The sequence below is a fragment of the Typopeltis vanoorti genome, chromosome 24 (assembly GCF_054136105.1).
Source record: "Typopeltis vanoorti isolate ZY-2024b chromosome 24, IOZ_Tvanoo_1.0, whole genome shotgun sequence".
Taxonomy (NCBI): Eukaryota; Metazoa; Arthropoda; class Arachnida; order Uropygi; family Thelyphonidae; genus Typopeltis; species Typopeltis vanoorti.
The window spans coordinates 86,011,556-86,037,004 of record NC_143572.1 but is presented as its reverse complement, the minus strand read 5'-3'; the positions used below and the strand labels follow the sequence as shown (position 1 = coordinate 86,037,004).

General features: G+C 38.3%; 1 protein-coding gene across 4 annotated transcripts in view; it reads right to left on the bottom strand.

The window, feature by feature from the left end:
- Positions 1–25,449, bottom strand: part of LOC150093519 (FUN14 domain-containing protein 1) — a 139,903-nt gene that overhangs the window by 34,825 nt on the left and 79,629 nt on the right. For all 4 annotated transcript variants that reach the window (XM_090413784.1, XM_090413785.1, XM_090413782.1 and 1 more), the window contains exon 3: positions 16,874–17,021. In XM_090413784.1, coding sequence (XP_090269910.1) covers positions 16,874–17,021 — 148 coding nt within the window. The remainder of the gene's footprint in view (positions 1–16,873; positions 17,022–25,449) is intronic.

The window sequence follows — 25,449 nt, the reverse complement described above, 5'->3', positions numbered from 1 at the left end:
GATGTTTCAACAATTCATAGTGCAGATCCCTTAATTTTCCAATTGCCAAAACACTTTTGTGGGTAGGTGCATTGTCCTGATGAAAGATGATTTTTTCTTCTGCAAACCGGGTCTTTTCTCATGAATTTTTTCAAGACTGGTTAAAAGATCGGAATAATATTCCCCGGTTATTGAATTTACCTTTTTCAAGATAATTAATAAATGAAATGCATTTAGCATCCCAAAACACTGATGCCATGATCTTTTCTGCTGATGGAACCGACTTTGTCTTCTTTGGCGCTGAACAATAGGCTTCTGTCCATTTGTTTTGACTGTTTGGATTCTGGTGTGTAATGGTGAATCGATGTCTCATCCATAGTGATAAATCAATGCACAAAATCAGTTTTATTCTTATTAAAATACTGCAAGCACTGTTCAGAGATTTTCATGTGAGTGCATTTTTGATCTGCTGTGAGCAAGCGTGGCACTCATCTTGTGCAATGCCTTTTCATTTGCAATTCTTCATGCAAAATATATCCTACACGTTCTTTTGAAATGTCTATAGTCTCAGTAATTTCACGCGCTTTGACTCGCCGGTCATCCAATACCATATCATGCACTCGATCAATGATTTCTGGTGTTGTTACGCTTTTTGGACATCCTTCATGTGGATCATCCTCAAGGCTGATATGGCCACGTTTAAACTCGGCAGCCCATTTCTTAATTGTTGAAAATGAAGAAGAGTGCCCATAAACTTTTATGAACTTCGAATGAATTTCTTTTGGCATTAAATCATCTTTTACAAAGAATTTTATAACTGCACGATACTCAATTTTATCCATTTCAAGGGATACAGACAACACTTTTGCTTCAGACAGCTGTATAGAACAAACTACTTGATAGAATGACTTGCAATTTCACATGGATGCTTACGACAGATTGTACCAACTTAGAAAATAAAAATCTTGTTGATAGTGTTGGTCGAGGCCGAGAACCTTTCAGACCATTCTCGTAGTTCAGACTTAAAGAGCCTAGTCAGAGGCATTGCAAGTTCCTTTGCACAATCTCACAAAATCCAAGTTGATATCCCATCTAATACCACAGCTGTATTTGCATTGAGATTCTGCAATATCCGAAAAACCTCCAATTCATCCACCTCTGTTCCCACGTTAGTATCTGTCACACATGTTAAAGCAGCAATCTCATTATGATGATATATCCTTGCAAAGTGATAATTCAGTAACTCGACTCTGCTTCTGTCACCTTGTTACCATCGTCACTCATTAAGGTTAATCTTCCATGATCATTCTTTCTCTTATTTGCCACATAACAAAAGAACTCTTTGTGATTTCCTTTGGCCTGCTCAACTAGATTCTTCTCATAATCTGATTTTGCTCTCCTTGCCATGCTGGTCCCCTTTCTTTCCTGAGCCTTGTACTGTTCATGAGTTTGCTGGCCATCTTTCTCCTTATATACCCTCCATAGCATTTTCTTCTTCTTCCGCAGTACATGCTTAATGATATTACTCATCCATCCAACTCCTACCTGATTGACCATCCTTACTTTAGGTATACAATTTAATACTGCTTCCTCTATATGACCCTTAACTATATCCCATGTACTACTAACATTCTTACCCTGCAGTGCTTTATGCCATGGCACAGATTTAAGTTTCTTCCTAGGCTAGTCATAATCACCTGTCTTGTACTTCCACATATACCCCTTCTTGACAAATATTGCTTGTGTTGTACAATCTTCCAAGTCAAGACTACATTGGTCACTTTTACCAATCAGAGGCAATGTGGTCTCAGTTGTTATGGATAACTTTTCTGATCGTATGACCACGTTCAGTACTCTCCCACCCCTCGTCTCCTCCATCACATGCTGCTTTAAGTAATTTTCTCTTAGCATGTGTATAAATTCTATTTCTTTTCTGTCATATGATCTTTCTACCTTCCACGAAGACCTCAATAAAGGTTGAAACCGGTCTAGGTAGTGATCCTTCCCATAATGCAAAACATGAATGCAAGGAGATGTGCTCTGCATTATGCGATACTAAGGCAAGTGATGTGAAGTCAGCTTATTTATACGAGTTTGCCCCAGTCCTGAAAATAGTTCAGGTGCAAACTTTTTTGCTTACACTTGGATAAAGGATTAAACCAAGTATATAATTTCTTGGTATTTTAATTTATTTCTACCTTCCAGTCTATATCTCCATAGTTGAAGTCTCCCATAATAATCACTTGACCTGTATTCATTGTACTAATTTGGCAATGCATGTCTTCCAGATCACCTTTGGAACTGCCTGACCTATAGCAACAACCAACTGTAGAGTTTGCTTTACTGGCCTTAATCTCACACCAGATTGCTTCAAATGAACAGTCACCCTCCCACTTGTCTTCTATTCTTTTTGGCTGCAATTTATCTGCTTTAATCAGCAGTATTCCTTCCTCATTCTATCTTCTCTACCTTCCCTGAAAATACTAAATCCTTCACTTTCTATTCCTGTAACTGCATCATCTGCTGTTAGCCAAGTCTGACTAACACTTATAACTTTTGGCGAGGTTGCGCTAACCAGTACCAAAAACTCCTCGCTCTTGTTCCTGATATTTCTGTCATTAGTATATAGAAACTGCAGCATCCCTTTAGGTCCCCACCCACCTGTACTTCCTGAATTGACTATTCTATTCAATATATTTGCTGAGACTAGATTCCACATTTGGTCATTCTCACAATCACTCACCTCATGGGTGCCTTCACACAAACTCACCTACTTCCACCCTAACTGCTTAAGCTTTCCTGAATTTGCACTTCAGCATTGTCAGTGAACAAAGCTGTCTAGACAACTAGCATCACAGTCCATCAGCATTGTACAAATCCTTCTTTCCATCAAATACAGACCACAGATTCACAAATCCTACATCATTCTTTCTGCACAAGCTACATATAGACTCATTAGCTAGTATAAAATCTCGTATAGAAAAAATTTAGAATTAAATTTTTTTTTATGTCAATTTTACATGGGAAATTAAATTTACATAAAATACTTGTAATTAAATTAATCTAATAACTCACTTATTAAATCTGCTGTATTAAATCTGGTAACAAATGTTAGAATAATTTTTTAAGAACCACTAGAATTGTAAAGACAGACAAAAACATAAGCTCAGACAGGATTAGACAAATAGACCTAAGGCTAGCAACAAGGTCACCGGATTATGAGTTTTCCCGCCAAAACTCAACAATAGCGTGGGTGGTGGAGAAAAACCCTCCAGTAAATCCGGGAGACTTAATTTGAAGAAGGGCCAAGGTTGGGAGAAAGAGAGATAAAACGCAAAGATTGAGGGGCCAAAGGGCTCTCGTTTCAAAGTTTTATTCGTATGCCAAGTCTTTTCCGAGGACAGGGAGAGTTGCATTGTGCAAAGAGTAACAGTTCCGACGAAGGTGGGAAGTTAGCAGCGGAGATGGTCTTTTCGATATGTCATACCATAAGATTCTTCAATGATCTACGTGTGTGCTGTAGTATTGCTGCCGTAATCTAGAGCCCGATCGGAAATTCTTTTTTGGAAGAAGCGGAACGTGCCTGTATACCTTTAGGATCTAGGACTATATGTAATGAGCTGGCAAGATTGCAAGTAAGATGTTTTATGTTAATTCCTAGATTGTGAAAATTAAGCGACGAATGTTGGGTCTATTGTCGATTAGCAAAAGAAGAATTAGAGAAGCTGGAAAGCCATACTTCAGTTTGAATATGAATAAGTAGTATGTAGAGTTTTAAGGAATTTGCTAATATTGTATAATGCAAAAAAATTGAACGTGGATTAAACTTTAACTTTTTCCTGTTTATAGCATGAGTAAAGATAAAGTGTGTTTAAGTCTATCCATGTGTGTGAAAATTTATGTGAAATTTTTATGTCTTTGTTTTAAAAGCTTAAGCGAAAATGATTGAATGATCGTATGGAGAATTAGACACGTGATTTGTATTGTCTCCATTGTTATCTAGTTGTTAAGCGGAACCAGACACTTGATATGTGCAGTTTAAATTTTGTAATTAATTTGACTTAGAATGAATAAACATGTTTGTTTTGTTAATAGCTTTGCCTGATCTTGCCTTAACAATACACTCTCATAAAAATATAGAACCTGTGTGACCGGAGAATAGTAATAGCCACGACTGACCGATGTTAAGAATTAGGAGTTGCTTGAATTAAAGTTAATTTAAGAGATATTTCTCGTGCTTAGCTGAATGTTTCTCTTGGATGTAGGGAAAAGAAAAACAATTCTTTTATGCGATCCTTAATGGCGCATCGTAAAGAAAAATAAATTTTTAAGGAGATCAATACAAGAGAAATACAATCTAACAGATAAGCTTAGGTGTTGATGGTTATTTATGACTTATTTTTCACGTATTAACAACACCACACACACTTTTATAACAAAGATGTTTTATTAACGCTTATATACCGCTGATTTTCAACTCAGCATCATCAGAGCACAACACACTAGTATACACAACAGTGAGTGAGTGAAACAATCTAATTGCAAAAGACAAAAGATCTAAAGTCCTATTTTTGGCACCCTCTAACGAAAAAAAAAAAAGAAAAAAAAAAGCAGCTATCCAGGAGTTTTTCTTAGGATAACCGTCTCCCAAATTTTGGCAAATTAATGTAAGCATATTTGTTAAGGTTTGGCAGAATTCTTCAAAGCCATTGCTGACTCAAAAAATAATCTTTCAGATCTATAATGACTCCTAAATGGCACATTCGTTTTCCTCCATCTAATCCTGTGTGAAGGAGTGTCCAAAGCGTAGTCTGCCAGTCCCGACTTGCCATAGTGAACATCCGCCTGGAAGAATATGAAACATACTTCCAGGCGGATGTTCACTGATCTTCCCGTTTGCCCATAATAGGCCAAGTCACAGTCACAAGGAACTTCATACACTCCTCCTGGGTGTGCTAAAGGGTGAAGTTAATCCTTAGGCGAGTGGATCAGAGTTGCCAGCTTGACATGAGGTGTGAAAGTGGTACGAAGGTTATGTTTCAACAATACTTTGGCTATCTTTTCCGATGTACCTCTGATATAGGGAACAGAAATGGCCATGTTGTATTCTTGTGTATTAGGGAAGGGCAGTGTAATGGGTCTATGTACTATTTTATCTATTTTGTAGGGATTGTAGCCGTTGGATAAGAACGTATGGTGCAGGTATTGGAGTTCAGTGATCAGAACTGTATTGTTAGAACAAATGGCTCTGGCTCTGTGTGTAAGTGTTTTTAAAATGCCGTACCGTTGGACTGGATGACGATGTGATTGTTTATGTAGGTATCTTATTGTGTGTGTGTAGGCTTTCTGTAAATAGAAAAATCTGAAAGGTGGGTGACTAATGTGTCAAGAAATGGTAAACAGTTATTTGATTCTTTTTCTACTCTGAAGTGAATTTTGGGGTGTTGGCTGTTTAGGTAGGTGACAAAAGCATCCAAAGTGTCTTGTCCATGGGGTCAGATGGCAAACACATCATCTACATAGCATAACCACACTTGTGGCTTGTATGCAGCTGTGGTAAGTACTTTGTTTTCAAAGTGTTCCATGTAAAAAAACATTTAAAAAACTTCGACGAGACCATTTGGTCGTAAACACTTACTGAAGAAGCCAAGAACGCTCTCAGTCTAGGACATAACTTTGTTGTCACACCCAAACAAATTCCTAAACTAGAAATTATGATGAAAGTAGAACGGGGTATCCACGATCTTCCGCCAGCAATGACCAATAATGTGCGACTAGATATAGTAAGTATTCTAAACAAGGCTAAGCCTCCAAAAAGCAATATGCCATGTAAGCAAATAACTGCCCTAAGAAAGTTATATAATAATAAAAATATTATTATTACAAAAGCCAATAAAGGAAATGAAACAGTGATCATGAATAAAGAAGAGTATAACAGAAAAATGCAAGATCTCATATGTGACAGTTCACTTACCAAATTATACCTCGAGACCCTACGATGACTCAAAAGAAAAAAGTCCGAAAATAACTGAAAAAAGTGACCTAACTGCCCAAAGAAATCATCAGGAAAATAAAACCAATTCATGTTAAACCACCCAGTATTTATGGTTTATCAAAAATCCACAAAACTAATACCCCCGACACCCCATAATCGATAGCATAGAGGGTCCCACATATAAACTGGCCCAGCATTTAGCCATGTCGCCTGTCCCCCCGTACTGGCAACTCCTCTACTTTTGTAAAAAATCCAATCCATTTCAAAACACTGGTTAAAAATCTAATCCTAAAAGATTCAGACATAATGGTTAGTTTTAATGTCACCTCTTTATTTACCAATGTATCACTTATGGACACTCTTGATTTAATCAAGTCTAAATTTCCTCCACATATTTTTGAATTATTTCAATTTACCATGAATGCAGGTTACTTTACATGGGGAGGAAAATTCTACAAACAGATTAATGGTACTGCTATGGTTCCCCCCCCCCTCTACCCTGTTAGCAAATTTTTACATGGAACACTTTGAAAACAAAGTACGTACCACAGCTACATACAAGCCACAAGTGTGGTTATGCTATGTAGATGATGTGTTTGCCATCTGTCCCCATGGACAAGACACTTTGGATGACAAAAGCATCCACCTAAACAGCCAACACCCCAAAATTCACTTCACAGTAGAAAAAGAATCAAATAATTGTTTACTATTTCTTGACACATTAGTCACCTGCCTTTCAGATGGATCACTATCTTTTTCTATTTACAGAAAGCCTACACACACAGGAAGATACCTACATAAACAATCACACCATCATCCAGTCCAATAGTATGGCATTTTAAAAACACCTACACACAGAGCCAGAGCCATTTGTTCTAACGATACAGCTCTGACCACTGAACTCCAATACCTGCGCCATACATTCTTAGCCAACGACTACAATCCCTACAAAATAGATAAAATACTACATAGGCCCATTACTCTGCCCTCCCCTAATACACAAGAATACAACATGACCATTTCTATTCCCTATATCAGAGGTACATCGGAAAAGATAGCCAAAGTATTGTTGAAACATGGCCTTCGAACCACTTTCAAACCTCATGTTAAGCTGGCAACTCTGATCCGCTTGCCTAAGGATAAACTTCACCCGTTAGCACACCCAGGAGTGTATGAAGTTCCTTGTGACTTGGCCTATTATGGGCAAACAGGAAGATCAGTGAACATTCACCTGGAAAAACATGAAAGATACATTCGCTACTATTACTATGGCAAGTCGGGACTGGCAGACCAAGTTTTGGACACTCCTTCACATAGGATTAGATGGAGGAAAACGAATGTGCTATTTAGGAGTCGTTATAGACCTGAAAGATTATTTTTTGAGTCAGCAATGACTTTGAAGAATTCTTCCAACCTTAACAAATATGGTTGCATTAATTTGCCAAAAATTTGGGAGATGGTTATCCTAAGAAAAACTCCTGGTTAGCTACTTTTTTTTCTTTTCGTTAGATGGTGCCAAAAAATAGAACTTTAGATCTTTTGTCTTATGCAATTAGATTGTTTCACTCACTCACTGTCGCGTATACTAGTGTGTTGTGCTCTGATGATGCCGAGTTGAAACTCAGCAAAATATAAGAGTTAATAAAACGTCTTTGTGATAAAAGTGTGTGTGGTGTTGTTAATACTGTGAAAAATAAGTCATGAACAAGAGAAATACAGCAAGGCATATTAGGGAATTGATTCCAGCCAGAAGCATTTCCTGTGTCTATACTTCAAGCATGTGAAATAGCTTTCTTACGGCCTAGAGAGAAAGGGAGAGAGAGGAGTAAAACTATAGACTAAAAGGATTAAGAATAATCACAAGTTTTGTGCACGAAGAACTAGCTCAAGCAACGACGATACTCATTATGACTGATAAGAAAAAGACATTTCATAGGCGCAGTATGACGTTAAATAATAATAAATAACAAAATAATATCAATAATATTAAAATTAAAAGAACGAATGACTTGAGTGGTAATGAAAGTCGGGCAGCGAGAGATATGAGATTTTTGCTTGAGACTGTACGGAAGAAGACAGAGCGAGGAAAAATAGTGTGCGTGTTGCCTAGGTCTGATAATGATGAGCTGAGTAGAAGAGCGGTGATATTGAATGGCATAATAGCGAGAATGTGTAACAAGAGAGGAGTGGTATATGTGGATGCTTGGAGTACGTTTGAGGAAAGAGAGGAATTGTATGTGAGAGACCATTTTGAATGAGGAAGGACGTAGGCACCGAGAGAGATTGCTGTTCTGAACGAGTCAGTGTGTCCCAGGGAGGATGATAGCAGGGATCACCTCTTGTGGGGATGGATACTTGGGAGAAGGGAGACGATGTCAGGCAACACTGAGTGCAGTGGAGTCTAGAAGGGATAATGATGGGTATAGAAACAATGGCATTTATATGTTTTATACTAATGCCAGGAGTATCAGTAATAAGGGAGGGGAAATGGTGGCACAGATAGCATCAGCCTGGCCAAAAATTATTGGAATCACTGAGACGTGGTTGACAGAAGAGGATATAACAACAGGAATTGAAGTCGCTGGGTGCAGCATTTTTTGGCAGGATAGGAAGGGAAAGCGTGGTGGTGGTGGTGGAGTACTGCTTATGATAAGTGACGACCTATGTCCTATAAGAGTGAAGACTTTGGAAGGCAGTGACACTAATGATTTTGAAAGTATATGGTGTGAGGTAGAGGTGGGCAAAACAGAATATTTAGTGGGGTGTTGCTACAGACCCAGGAGTACAGAGGGTGGGGACCAAGAAATGTTTAGACAGTTGAGTATGGCAAGTGCAAGAAGAGTGATTGTTATGGAAGATTTTAACTACACTAGTATAAACTGGGGAGAGGAAGATGCATGTAGCAATAAGGGAATGGAATTTCTACAATTCTTGAGGGACAAATGTCTTAGGCAACATGTAATAGAGGGAACAAGAGGTTCAAGAGTTTTGGATTTGGTTATAGTATCAGAAGAGTTGATAATAACTGAGATGACATCTCTCCCACCAGTTGGAGAGAGTGACCATATGGTTTTGACTTGGAAAATGAATAGACATGCAGGGGTCTCAAAGAGATGGGAACGTATGTGGAATTATAAGGCAGGTGATTATAATAGTCTAAGACGTCAACTTGGGGAAGTTTCATGGAGGGAGGAATTGTAAAGCCGGGATATCATTAGTGCTTGGGAAATTATGAAAGAATATTTGTTAGCAGCAATGGTAAGTTGTATACTACGAGTGAACAAGAGGACACAATTTGGAGTAAAGTGGATGACAAACAATATTAAACAGGAATTGCATATGAAAAAGAAGCTGTCGAAGAGATGCATGAAGAGTATAAGACACAGGCCAGAAGAGTGACTAGCATGGTAAGGATGACAAAACTGGAATATGAGAGGAGATTAGCCCTATGATCCAAAGAAAATCCTAGGGAATTTTTTTAGATATCTGGCCACTAGGAGGAGAAATGACTGTGGAAGAATGATATTGTGGGATAAAAATGGGAATAGAGTGACTGATGCAGAGGACATAATGGAATTGTTCAATGAACACTTTATTGGAGTATTTCATCCTAGAAGAGTCAGTTTTAATGCTAGAGGGATAGCGCTGGTTCGAGGTTTAGAGGTACAGGAGGAGGAGAGTGTGTTTCAGATACTGAGTACTCTGGATGTCAGTAAAGCTGTGGGACTGGATGGTATTTCACCACGAGTTTTGAGAGAATGTGCTAGGGAACTGACAATGCCTTTGACCTGGCTTTTCAATGAAAGTCTGGCTTCGGCAAAGGTGCACAGGGAATGGAAGGAAGGTAAGATAGTGCCATTGCATAAGGGTGGTAACAGACTTGAAGTGTCTAATTATAGGCCAATCTGTGTGTCATCATCAGTAGTTGTTAAGATCTTGGAGAAAGTAGTGAGGGACCGTATACAGCATTGGGCAGATGAGGGTAATGTTATCTGTGAGAGTCAACATGGATTTGTGAAAGGGCGCTCTTGTTTTAGCAATATGCTAGCCTTTTATAATAAAGTTACAAGAACATTAGATGAGGGAAAGGCATATACTGCAATTTTCTTAGACTTAGCGAAGGCATTTGACAGAGTGCCACATGATAAGCTGATATTTAAATTGCAGAACATGGGTCTGGATGTCAGATTGGTTAACTGGATTCAGGATTGGCTGTCTGATAGGTATCAGAGAGTTGTGTATGGTGGAGCAGTTTCCATTAGGCAGAGGGTTACAAGTGGGGTCCCACAGGGCTCAGTACTGGGACCTATATTGTTTAACCTTTATATCAATGACATTGCCAGTGGAATGCAAGGGGATATTCGGTTGTTTGCGGATGATGCGAAGCTGGGAAGGATTATTAGTAATAGTGCAGATGTGGTAGCCCTGCAAGAGGATTTAAATAAGCTAGATAGATAGGCAAATGAATGGGGGTATCAGTTTAATGCAGCAAAATGTAAGGTCTTGAGGTTTGGGAAACATCGATGGGATGTTGCATACTCTATGGGAGGAGTTATACTGGAGGAAGTAGGGGAGACAAGAGATCTGGGGTTGATGATTGATAGAAACCTGAAGTTTAGGGGACATACTGCAAAGGTGGTGAAGGTAACACAGAGGATTGCTGCAATTATGAGAAGTACACTGACCTGCAGAGATAAAACAGTTGTCATTCCATTGTATAAGACCCTGATCAGACCACACTTGGACTATTGTTCTCAGATTTGGTCCCCAGGATTTGAAGGGGATAAATTAACTGTGGAAAGGATACAAAGACGGATGACAAAGATGGTTTCAGGACTGTACAAGCATAGTTATGAGGATCGGCTGAGGGAATGTGGGCTGCAGAGTTTGGTGGATAGAAGAAGGAGAGGTGATATGATTGAGACTTTTAAACTGTTGAGTGGTGGTTACAGTGTTGACACTGGGGAGTTCTTTCGCTTGGTTGAACAGCAGGAAGGAGTGATGACAAGAGGCCATCCCTGGAAGTTACGAAAGGAAACTGTGAGCAAGACAGTGAGGAGTGGTTTCTTTGTGTGGAGGGTGGTTGAACTGTGGAATGCATTGCCAGATGGAGTGGTGGGAGCGAGAACGGTCAATGAGTTTAAGGAGTGGTATGATAGACTTTGTGTTTCTTAGGGGGGGGACCTTCCCTCGCTGAGTCATGACAGACTTTATGTTCTTAGGAAGGACCTCCCACGATGAGTCTTTTGACTCCATGGAGGCCTGAATAATAATAATAATTATTACACTAGCAATGCCCTACTCCTCAGTTCATCTCTATCACATGGTGGTAGGAGACTTACAATCTTAATCTTCTCACTCTTTAGTTTTGCCTCTTCTAACAACCCCTTTATATCCTCCCTCATAGAATACTTTTCACCTCTCAAATTATTATTGCCAGCAAGAGAATGAATTTCTTCGACTTACCGTTTTGAATCCAGATTGTGTGACTAATACACGAATTTTTGCTCCAGGGAAACACAATTTTGTAACCCTTTCATTAAGTACACCTGTGATCATTGAGTTTCTGTAAATAATTTTCTCTTTAACCTGTTTCTCTTTTTTGTTTGCTTAGTCTTTATTACTACTACGGAATGCCATCTTCTTTCTCCTATTGTCCACGCTAAGTTCTTGCTGCTTCTGCAATTTTTCAAAGTTAACATTCAAGTGTGCTATTTCTTTATTAATATCAGTTTCATTCTCCTCCATTTTCTTGGCCACATGTTCCACATTAATAATATCATTTTCAATCCTATTGTCAGTACCGTCCTCTCTAACATTTGTTACATTATCATCACCTAATAGACACTGACTTTTAAAACATTTAATACACACTCTCTCCCCAATTTCAATTTCCGTCCACATATCCTTTTTCTGAACAAATACATTTCACATACTGCACTGCTCAAAATCCTGCAAATTCAAATTACCAACAACATAGTCTCTTTGCTGCCCTTGTTCTACTATGCATTACTGTCATACCAACAAATCTTATTTAAAAAACTTTTTTTTTAAAAAATAAGATTTAATCGCACACCTGTTTAAAACAAAAACTACAATAAGTTAACCTAATATTATCATTTAAAATAAAAAAAATGACTTATCTTTCAGGAGTGTTAAATCAACTTTACACACACACAATATCCCATCTGACAGCATTTATAATATTATATAATATCAGCTGCATAACTTAGAGGAGACTACACATATCCTCTAAAGGAATGCAGAGAAATGACCAGGGCTTCTGACCTAATGTCGAATCCTCACCTCTTTAAGGTGCACTCTGTTAGGCATCTACCTGGATACAGAACAAATGAGGATGGGCTGGTAATCTGCGATTTGGCTGACCAAATTGTATTCTTACTGGCTTAAACCACAAAGTAAAATGATGGTACAACATGATAGAATCTCTTGCTGGCTGGGGCTTTACCCAGTTAAACAATGCCTCAGTTGTTTTTGCCAGGGAACCAGGGTGAACAGCAAAAAGTCAGCTACTGGAACAAATCCTGAAACACATCCCAACTCAACATCACCACAGTTCAAGAATGGTACTATCCACATAAGAAGCCTGAATGGCAAAGAAATAGAGCTGGCTGAGGAATTGGATAAGTACCAAATAGACATAATAGGGGTGATTGAAACAAAAAAAAAAAAAAAGACAAAACTGGTGAGATCTTTCTAAGCAATAAATAGAAAATATCATATTCAGGCAATAACAATAAGGGAAAAGAAGGAGTACCTATAGAATTCAACTAAATGGGAGGCTAATCTTCTTGAATGGCAGGCAATATCAAGCAGAGTGATGTGGGCAAATATCATTTGCTCACATCACTCTGCGTTTCTCTGTTTCTACCTTAGTAGAAACGGAGAAATTTTTTTTGAGGCTTTAGAGAAGGCAACTGACACAATGAAAAAGGAAAAGTTGGTCCTTGTTGGGGATATAAATACAGAGTAAGAAATGATTGTCAGGCATACAAAAATATTTTGGGAAAATTTGGAGAAAAGCTAATAATAATGGCAAATACCTGTTGGATTTCTATTTAGGACATGGACTAGTTATTACTAATACAATATTCCAACATAAAAATATGCACAAATTCACATGGAGAGAAGAGGAAAGGAATAAGAAAAGTCTCATTGTCTATGTTATTGTTGATAGTGATGTTTTCTGACTGGTGCAGGACAGGACAGGGCACAGAGGATGAAATTAGAAGTGATCACTTGGTCAATATGAAACGAGGTTCACATGACCAAGATCTCCAGATTCCTTGCCTCCTGAAGCAAAGTTCCTCCAATATGACAAACGTCATTCTGTCTTCTTTATCCAAAGTGCTAAACTTTTTTTTACATTTAGTAACACTTAAATGACATTCCCATTCTTTAGCCCAGTGCATCAATCTATTCAGATCCTCTTGTAACATCATCACATCACATCACATCAGAATTTCCAGACATTACTCTTCTTAATTTAGCATCATCAGTAAACAGAATGTTTCCTCTCACACTCTGAACTATATCACTGATTTCACCATTATGCTTAATTTCAACAGTATCGTGTGATACTCGATAAAATGGTTTACCATAATCCAGATAAATGACTGTATAACATTATAAAATATAACCCGAGTTGTGGGGGTGCGATATCCAGGAAAAGGAAAGTCACTAGTGGAGTGCCTCAGGGGTCTGTTTTAGGGCCATTACTATTTAACTTGTATATTAATGATATTGGCGAAGATTTGGATGGAGATAATCAGTTGTTTGCAGATGATGCAAAGTTGGGACGAACCATAAAGAGTAGTGAAGATGTTGTGGCCTTGCAAGAAGACTTGAATAAATTGAATGATTGGGCAAGCAAATGGGGATGTGAGTTCAATGTTGCAAAATGTAAGGTTTTAAAATTTGGAAAACAAAGATGGGATGCAGAATTTATGCTTGGTGAGAATATATTGTTGGAGGTAGAGGAAATAAGAGATCTGAGGGTGATAATGGATAAGGATCTAAAATTTAGGGGACACATTGCCAAAATTGTGAAGACAACACAAAGACTTCTGGGAATGATGCGGAGGCCACTGACGTGTAGAAGTAGGGAGATTCTTGTTCCATTGTATAAGGATCTGATTAGGCCACACATGGACTATTGTGCCCAGATTTGGTCACCGAGTTTTCAGAAGGATGAAGAGATGTTGGAAAGGGTCCAAAGGCGACTGACTAAGGTAGTTTCTGACCTCTGGAATGTCGAGTATGAGGAAAGATTGAGAAGATGTAATTTGCAGAGTCTGCTGGCCAGGAGGAAGAGGGGATATATGATAGAGACCTACAAGTTGGTAAGGGGTTGTTATAGGATCAATGGTGGAGAAGTTCTACAGAGAATAGTGGGAGATCAGGGGAAAACCAGAGGTCATCCCTGGAAACTGTATAAAGAGGGTGTGAGTAGGGGAGTGAGAGGCAGGTTTTTTTCGTGCAGAGTTGTGAATGATTGGAATGCCTTGCCTGAGATTGTGGTGTCTGCAAGGAATTTGAGTGTGTTTACGACACGGTATGATGAGATGTATGTATGATAAAAGGACCTCCCAGATGAGTCTTTGACTCCATGAGGTCTTGAGTAATAATAATAATAATAATAATTACTAAAGCATAACCCCCCTTTAAAAAACCCATGCTGTTTTCTCAAAAGATTACTATTCTCACCAATTCAGATTTGTATTCTGTCTCTAACTAGCCTATCTAATTATTTCTCCACTACACTTAGAACAAACTGGCCTACACAGTTTGATACTACTACTGATTGGATTCTCCCTTATCCAGTGGTAATATTTTGTGTTCTTTCCAATTTTCTGGGACTGTTCCTGTTGTCAGCCTTCTGTTGAACAATCAAGTCAAGTCAAGGACACTGCAGCTCTTTTGCACATTCCCATAATATATGTGCATCCACTGGGAAAAATCCACGGCAGAACTTGATCTTTGCAGCAAAGCTTTCCAAGCAACAGAAGCGTGCTTCTTTACAGATGCCATTTTCAGAAAGCAGAAGCAGTAGGAACAATAGCAAAAACAACTATTTGTGTTTTTGCTACTTGTAGGAACAAAATCATTTGTTCTTACTAGCACCATCAACTCTTCTCTACTCTTCCTATGATTGCTTCTCTCAGATATGCTTTCGATACATGTTCCATTTTCACATCTTTCACCACAGAGATTATTCTGTACAGCACTACACTACTTTCCGATGCAATCATTCATCTTTGACTCATCTATACTGACACCTTTCTTCTTAAACCTCCAATTACCAATCTTTTCTCTAAATTTATAACATTCTCGCTTGTGTTCATATCTCTCATACTAGCTATTTACCATTCTTATTACTAATATTTCACTATCTTCTGTGTTTTTCTCTCTATCTTACTACTCTTTGCTATGTTCTTCACCATATTTGTACTGCATTTAATATTCCTGACTTTCACTACAGTCATTTCACTTATGTCATTCATGCTACCACTGACTGTTTCTTTCACCAGATAACTCTATGCCCTTCACAATCAGAATGAACTCTCATTCTTCTTGTTACACACTCACTGCTATTACCTTCAGACATTGATACATTACTGTCTATCAAGTCTGCATTTTCAAACTTTGCACACTCTCCCTTCCACCTTAAAATTCCATAACTCATCCACATAATCCAAAGAATATATGTAGCACACTCCATATTTTACAAAAATGAACTAAAATCAAAATTTAATTCATGCATAAACAAAACTGCTCCATCTTGTTTTCAATGCTCATCAGCATACCTTGCTCTATGTTTAAAAGACTATAGGCAAACTGAAAGAGACAAAGCCCACACACACTACAAACACTAAGTGCACAACTTCCACAGCAACTCTTGTACATAAACATACAAAAATTCAAAGCCAAAAAATCATCTGAACCCATAACTCTTGTGCACACACTGTTCCAACTGTGTCTCCCTGTCTACTCAATTTCTTGTCCATTCTGCATGCCCACTGTCTGATTCTCATCTCTCATTTCTTCAAATGGTTTTACACTATGTGTCTCTCTCTGTCCATCACAAGCTCTTCTTCATCCTCTCTTGTTTCCTCTCTCCCCCTTTACTTAATTTTCAGATCTTTTGTTCACCTCTATCATTGCAGCCCATCCAACAACAGACCCTCATATAGAATGCTAACATATTTCATTGCTCTTATACCATTCAGCTATTTTTCACTTTTCTCAATAATCTGATATCCATTCTTGCATTCTCCTTCTGTCACATCAAATCACTGTTCCTACAAATACTACTATCTCTCTTTCTGATAAAATGTTACTTGAAAAATTCTATCAGAAATCTTCTTGATTCTTTTACATCCTTTTATTAATATTCACTAGCTATCTAGTGCTGCATGTACTTCATTTTATTTATCATCTTCAATAGCTACACTTGTTAAATTTTGCACCCTGTAAGTTGCTCTCTATTCATATTTCTTTGTTCAAGTATGTGCTCTCTTTTTTGATAAAAACGGAAATTTTTAACCAATCGTATCAAGAAAATATGAGGTCAGAGTTAATTACGTCAGATAATACAGATTTCTAAAATAATAATTTCAGAAATCTATGTATAAAAGTTGTTCAAATTTGCATTTTCCCAACAGGTCACTGACCCGTGGCAATAAACACTTGCATGCTATGGAAAATAACACCATCTTAAGGAAGTGATATTTTTGGACAATTTTTGGAGTTATACAATTGGGACTTATCTTTCTAGTTCATTAAAGCAGATCTTATACATCAATATACATTGTGAAAATTCTTACTGAAAATCTTATTGCTATCAATGAATATTAAACTGTTCAAATTATATCTTACCATCCACTAAGACCTCCAACTGTGAGCTGTTTAGCTACAGAAGCTTTTGTAATATCTCCGAGGAAATTGTTCCACCAATTATTATTCCTATTTGCTGAACCACTGAGATCTATAATATCTAATACATCATCTTTAGTAATTTTCTTAGCTAAAATAAAAAGAGCTTAGTCAGCACTACAAATAAAGAGAAACAGTAAATCTTAGCAAAGACTATAATAATCACTATGTAAATTATTAATACCACGGACAGCTCCAAAGAGTCCTTAGACTCATAGAGGGAGGCCCAACATCATGTCAAGAACAACTATTCACATTCCCACAGTATCTATCATAATTTTCCTTGAACTCATTTACAGTCATGGCACCCACAACAGATTCTGGCAGCTTATTCCACTCATTTACCACTCTCCAAGTAAAAAACCTAGCTCTAACACCTTTGCTAACCACACTCTTACCGAGCTTCCATGGATGGCCCCTAGTCCTCCCACTACCAGTCCTATTCTCAAAAATATCTTCTGAATTAATCTTATAGAAACCCTTCAATAATTTGAATGTCTCAATCATATCATCCCTTTTCTGCCTATCAACCAATTTCTGCAGCCCACAAATCTTCAACCTGTTCTCATAAGGTTCATTCCATAGTCCTGCATTATCTTGGTCACTCGTCTCTGGATTCTCTCCACCTCCTCACCATCGAGAAGAAACCCTGGTGCCCATATCTGGGCACACTAGTCTAGATGCGGTCTTATCAAGGCTAGATACAGAGGAACAATAACCTGTTTGTCTCTACTCGTTAAAGTGTTTTTCAGCAACCAAGTGATTTGATGAGCTGATTTTGCCACCTTTGCGATGTGTCCCCTAAATTTCAACTCCCTATCCACCAACATTCCCAAATCCCTGGCCTCGTCAATCTTCTGGAGTACAGTTCACACCAATGTGATACACTGCTGCTAATCCTTTCAACCCCAAATGCAAAACCTTACATTTTTCCACAATTAAATTGACATCCATTCTCCTTAGCCCAGTCCTCCAAACTATCCAAATCATCCTTCAAAATTTTGACATCACAAGCAATCACTACTGCTCTACTTAACTTTGCATCATCCGCAAACAGATGCACAGTTCATCTCAGATCCTTTCCTATATTGTTAATGATCAAATTAAACAGTAGCAGTCCAAGAACAGTACTGTGTTTCACACCACTAGTCACAGGCCGTCTTTTGGACTCTACTCCTGAATAAACCACTCTCTGATATCTCTCCATCAATCACCCTCCTATCCATCTTATCAACCCTATATCCATTCTCATATGCTGCAGTTGGCTTATTAGAATTCCATGTGGTATCCTATCAAAGGCTTTAGCAAGGTCCAGTAGAATCACTGTAAACCCATTATCCTTATCCAGTTCAGCCACTGGAGGCGTGATCTACATTTCACAAAACCATGCTGTCCCCCATAAAGTATCCCCTTTTCATCTATCCAATCTTATATTTTCCTCTTGACTATTTTCACCAAGACCTTGACAACAATTCCTGATATGTTGATCAGCTGGTAATTTTCAACAGCAGTCTTGAAACCTCCTTTATGCAGTGGAACTATTTTCTCCTCTTTCCACCCCCTTGGGACTACTAACCCAGACCCAAAACTCAAATTAAACAAAATGGTCAAAGGCACTGACAATTCTTTTAGCCACTTCTCGTACGACACGAGCTAGCATACCATCCAATCCCGCAGATGAATTGACATTCTACTTCATTCATCACAATTCCCATATAAGCCTATTTGTTCTTCCATTTCTGCAATGTCACCACATGGATGATAAACTCTTACAAAGTGCTCAATTAGTAATTCTAATATATCAACTGATTCGGCTACCTCACTACCATCAGCATTCTTTAAAATCAATCTGCAGCATACATTTTTTCTTTTACTTTCAACATATAGAAAAAACTGTTTGGGATTCTCTTTAGCCTGCATGGCTAATGTTCTTTCATAATCTGCTTTTGCTTTTCTTACCACACTCGTTACCCTTCTGCCTGGGCTTTATACCGTTCATGTGCCTGCAGGTCACCTTTCTCCTTAAATTTCCTCCACAATTGTTTCTTTTTTTTTTTCAGCTCAAGCTTATAGGTGTTATTCATCCATTTAATCTACTTGATTTATTATTCGGACTCTAGGTATACAGTCAGCCATTGCCTAATGCAAAAACGTCTTAACTGCCTCCCATGCACTATCAACATCCAGCTTTGCAGTTTTACATGCCATGGCACTGAACCAATCAAACTCCTAAGCTTGTCATACTTGCCAGCCCGATAATTCCACATGTACCCTTTCTTAAATGTAATTTCCACACCTTTAGCCACCTCCAAAGTCAAGACCCTATGATCACTCTCATCAATTGGGGGCAATGTGGTCATATTCGTTACAGCCAAATCCTCAGATGCAATTACTAGGTCAAGCACTTTCTGATCCCTAGAATTTTCCATTACATGCTGTCGCAGATAGTTATTCCTTAATAACCACTCATAATAATTACCCTACTTCCACTCATATCTTCTATTTGCTTGTGCATATTATCTCCACCAACTTTTCCATCACCTGGTCTATAGCAGCATCCAATTGTATATTTTGTTCTGCTAGCCTCAATCTCACACCACATGGCCTCAAATGTGCTCTTTTCTCTATCCTGCAATTCAACTTCTATTCCCCTTGGCTGCAGCTCATCAGCTATCATCAATAATACTCCTCTCCCGATTTTATTCTCCCTGTCATTCCTGAACACACTATACCCATCACTTTCAATCCTACTAGCTATATCATCTTCAGTCAGCCATATTTCATTAATGCCAATAATCTGTGGTCTGGAAGTGCCAACCAAAGCCAAAAATTCTTCCTTCTTGTTCTTAATACTCCTAGCATTAGTATACATGAATTGCAGACCCCCGTTATCCCCATCCCTACCTTGATGCCTTATACTAACTATCCCATTCTGATTTGTTGTCCTTATTCGCTCGGGCATATACTCATTCATACGCTCAACTGCTTCCCTAAGGTCTGCATATCTACTTCCCTTTAATAAATCTAGTTTCCCTGATTCTGCACATCCATTTCATTCAACAACACTTTTTCAAGTTTCCTTACACCGAATCCATTCAAATGCAAACCATCTATCTTATATAGATCCTTTCGCCCATCGAACTCACTCCACACGTCCACAAATTCCACGCCACTCATCACGCATAACCCATGCATTAAGTCATTTGCAATTATGGTCCTCCAAAACTCTTCACTGTCATACCGCAGAAAAAGACTAATCATCCTAACTTTCTCACTCTTTTCTTTTGCTACCTCAAACAATTCATTCCGGTCCTCTATCATTTCCATTTTATCTCCTTTCAAATCATTCGTACCTGCCACAATAATCATTTCTTTCGCCCTTTGCTTTTGCTCCCTAATAGACTCACATACGTCCTTAATGGTCGCACCAAGTTGTTACGATTTTGTCAAATTCTCTACTATGACCCCTCGTACTAATGAATCTCCATACAGCACTCATTCCTTCGTTTTGTTTACGTTCAAATCATACTCTTATTTTTCCTATCATACTTTTTATTATGGGCTGGTACACTCGGTAGACATTTGTGCATACGATCCAGCTGCCGCTTTGCACTATGTATCACTCCACTCAACAACGTGATCTCACTCATTGCATCTATCTCATCTTTTTTATTATCTGTTAAACCATTAATTTGCTCTGTATTAATGCCTTCATTCACATTTTCTACATTCATGCCCTCACAGTTCTCTGGTACAACCTCGCTATTTCTTCTTATTATTATTACGGGCAGCTCCAAGGAGTCCTTAGACTCATAGAGGGAGGCCCAACATCATGTCAAGAACAACTATTCTACATTCACACAGTATCTATCATTCTTCTCCTTAAATTCATTTAGAGTCATGGCACCCACAACAGGTTCTGGCAGCTTATTCCACTCATTTACCACTTTCCAAGTAAAAAACCTAGATCTAACACCCTGGCTAACCACACTCTTACCAAGCTTCTATGGATGGCCCCTAGTCCTTCCACTACCAGTCCTATTCTCAAAAATATCTCCTGAATTAATCTTATAGAAACCCTTCAGTAATTTGAACGTCTCAATCATATCACCCCTTTTCTGCCTATCAACCAATTTCTGCAGCCCACAAATCTTCAACCTGTTCTCATGAGGTTCATTCCATAGTCCTGCTAATATCTTGGTCACTCATCTCTGGATCCTGTCCAACTCCTCCCCATTGAGAAGAAAGCCTGGAACCCATTCTGGGCACAGTAATCTAGATGGGGTCTTATCAAAGCTCGATACAGAGGAACAATATCCTGTTTGTCTCTGCTTGTTAAAGTGTCTTTCAGCAACCAAGTGAATTGACGAGCTGATTTTAATACTTTTGTGATGTGTCCCCTAAATTTCAACTCCCTATTTACCAACACTCCCAAATCCCTGGCCTTGTCAATCTCCTGGAGTACAGTTCCACCAATGTGATATACTGCTGCTAATCTTTTCCCCCAAAATACAAAACCTTACATTTTTCCACATTAAAGTGACATCCACTCTCCTTAGCCCAGTCCTCCAAACTATCCAAATCATCCTGCAAAATTTTGACATCCTGAGCATTCACTATTGCTCTACCTAACTTTGCATCATCCGCAAACAGATGCACAGTTCCTCTCAGATCCTTTCCTATATCATTAATGAACAAATTAAACAGTAGCAGTTCAAGAACAGAACCCTGCGGCACACTGCTAGTCACTGGCCGTCTTTTGAACTCTACTCCTGAATAAGCCACTCTCTGATATCTCTCCATCAACTACCCTCCTATCCATCTCACTAACCCTATATCCATTCTCATATGCTGCAGTTTACTGATTTTACTGATTAGAATTACATGTGGTATCCTATCAAGGGTATTAGCAAGGTCCAGTAGAATCACTGTAAACCTGTTACCCTTATCCTGTTCAGCCGCCACTGTGTTATAGAACGTGAGCAAGTTACTGAGGCATGATCTACCCTTCACAAAACCATGCTGTCCCTCATAAAATATCCCATTTTCATCTATCCAATCTTGTATTTTCCTCTTGATTATTTTCTCCAAGACCTTGACAACAATTCCTGATATGCTGATCGGCCGGTAATTTTCAACAGCAGTCTTGGAACCTCCTTTATGCAGTGGAACTATTTTCCCCTCTTTCCATCCCCCTTGGGACTAACCCAGACCCAAGACTCAAATTAAACAAAATGGTCAAAGGCACTGACAATTCTTTAGTCACTTCTCGTACGACACGAGTTGGTATACCATCTACTCCTGCAGATAAGTTGACATTCACCTCCATTCTTCATCACAATTCCCGTCTAAGCAATTTGTTCTTCCTTTTCTAAATCACTTAGGGAATTGAACAACGTAGATCAGAATATAAATTAAATTATACTTTAATAAATATTTCCGATATTTCGGCAGCATCACCTTGCCATTTTCAAAAGGAACTTTCAAAAAAGGCATGTGCATGCAGGCACTACAACACAGTAACTGATAATGAAGATATGAAGCTATTGTTCTCCTAGAAGTCCTGATGGTGCCCTCTAGTGGGCTAAGTAGGTGTTCTTGGCCGTTGTGCTGAAGTTCTGCTGATGTATGCCTCCCAAATTTGGGGCAGTCGCATACAACTAAATTTGTTGAGGTTTGATGAGTTTCTTAGGGCTGAGGCTGATTCCATAAATAGTCTTTCGAATTTGTATTTGCTATGGTGTATTACTGTAGCTTTCTTCCACCGTATTTTGTGGCGTGTATCCATAGACCAGAATAGCTGTACTTGTGAAAGCGGATGTAGTCCTTGTGTTCAGAAATTCTGATATTCGCTGTCCTGCCTGTTTGGCCAAAGTATGGCAGTTTACAACTGCAAGGGAACTAGTATACACCAGGTAGGTCTAGGGGAAGTGGTTGGTCTTTGGTGGAGCAGATAAGGAATGCCAGATTAGTTTAGCCCTGTCATACTGTGGCAAAAGACTAATCATATGAACTCTCTCACTCTTTTCTTTTGCTACCTCAAACAATTCATTCAGGTCCTCTATCATTTCCATTTTATCTCCTTTGAAATCATTCGTACCTGCCATCACTATCATTTCTTTCACCCTTTGCTTTTGCTCCCTAATAGACTCACTTACGTCCTTAAGGGTCGCACCAGGTTGGTACGATTTTGTCAAATTCTCTACTATCACACCTCGTACTAACGAATCTCCATACAGAACTCGCTCCTTCATTTTGTTTACGTTCACAATCATATTGGCCAAAGTATGGCAGTTTACAACTGCAAGGGAACTAGTATACACCAGGTAGGTCTAGGGGAAGTGGTTGGTCTTTGGTGGAGCAGATAAGGAATGCCAGATTAGTTTAGCCCTGTCATACTGTGGCAAAAGACTAATCATATGAACTCTCTCACTCTTTTCTTTTGCTACCTCAAACAATTCATTCAGGTCCTCTATCATTTCCATTTTATCTCCTTTGAAATCATTCGTACCTGCCATCACTATCATTTCTTTCACCCTTTGCTTTTGCTCCCTAATAGACTCACTTACGTCCTTAAGGGTCGCACCAGGTTGGTACGATTTTGTCAAATTCTCTACTATCACACCTCGTACTAACGAATCTCCATACAGAACTCGCTCCTTCATTTTGTTTACGTTCACAATCATACTCTTATTTTTCCTATCATACTTTTTTTTGGCTGGTACACTCGGTAGACATTTGTGCATACACTCCAGGTGCCGCTTTGCTCTATGTATTGCTCCAGTCAACAGCACGATCTCACTCATTGCATCTATCTCATCTTTTTTATTATCTGTTAACCATTAATTTGCTCTGTATTAATACCTTCATTCACACTTTCTACATTCACGCCCTCACGGCTCACTGGTACAACCTCGCAATTTCTTACCATATCGTTATTTTCTACATTCTGAAATTTGACAAAAATATCACACTCGTGATCTGAAATACACTTTAATTCCTCATTTTCCTTACATTTTCTAATCACATTCACTACTTTATTGTCATCTAACATACTCCAACCACTCTCTGAAATCATACATTTTGGATGGTACATTGAATAATCTCCTTTATATTACAGTTATTGAACAAAGATGGTGAACCATTATTACTAGCAGCCATTTTCCTTCTTATCGGAGCCATGTGCGCACTTCTATTGTATTTTATCAAATTAATAATTGAAACACCAAAAACACACAAACAGACACACTAAGATACGAAAAGCAAAGAAAACCAAGTAATATTCTAGCAAAATTGTCAATGATAACTTAAAATAACATTTATCTTATCAGGAGCTCTCATTTGCATTTCAAACAAACAGTACAGGCCACCAATCGCTATTTTCTACATTCTGAAATTTGACAAAAATATCACAATCACTACCTGAAATACACTTTAATTCCTTAGGCTATAAATACTACACAAAGTTATCTATTTATAGCCACCTATGAAAGGCTATAAGACTATGGTACGCTTTGGCTGGGATAAGGGTTAGTTGATCTGAAAATCGATAATCTAGAGACAAAACATGGAAATTTTTCAATACCTGAGATCACTTCCCTGCTCCTATAAGCAGGGCAGTGATCTCACACCACATGATAAAATTCATCTTAAAATATGATTTTGATAATGCAACTAAATATGAAATAATAGTGTTAAATTCAATGGGAAATAATGGTTTTAAATTAAACAGCAGACAACTGGATTAGAATTTGCATTTGAAATTAGGTAAATTGGAGATCACAAAATATTCAATGAGTGGAAATTCAAATAAGGAAGCAAATGAGATAACATGGCAGGGAGTGATGCATGTGAAGCAGAATGTGGGGAAGAATGGAGGTGTTAGAATGCAATATGGCAACAAGTGAAAGAATGAGAGAAAGTGAGAAAGGAGATTGAAGAAAAAATAATAATTCAGCATGTTGGAAATTGAGGCATCAAGTGCTGCACAATACTGCATGAGACAGAGACTTTAGAACAGAGCTTGGCAAATGGTATGAAAGGAGATGAAACATGTGAAGAAGTAAAATGATCAAGAAACCAGAAAGGGCCATAAAAAGAATACCATGTTATATGGCAATTCCATGATAAGAGGTGTAGGGGAGGAGCAAGCAATAAAAGAAGTATTTCCCAAGTATGAAGATTTGTAAGATGACTGAAGCAATATATAAGAATGAATCAATGGAACATCTATGAAGAGGGTGTTGTCTCCATGGTGGGTGCGGATAATAATGAGTTTAAAATGAGAAAGGGAGAATAAGAAAGGATATGAAAGAGTTGATGAGTAAAGCAAAAAACATCAGCAAAAAGAGTAGAGATTAAGAGTCTACTGCATAGTATGACAGGAGCAAGATGAGATTTGTTTGGTTTAGAGTTTAATGGTGCAAGGACAATTAAGATCATACAGTGCCAATACATGTCATTCATAGCAGCACAGAAGATAAAAATGTATAAATCAAATGCATGCCAATTGCCGTTTG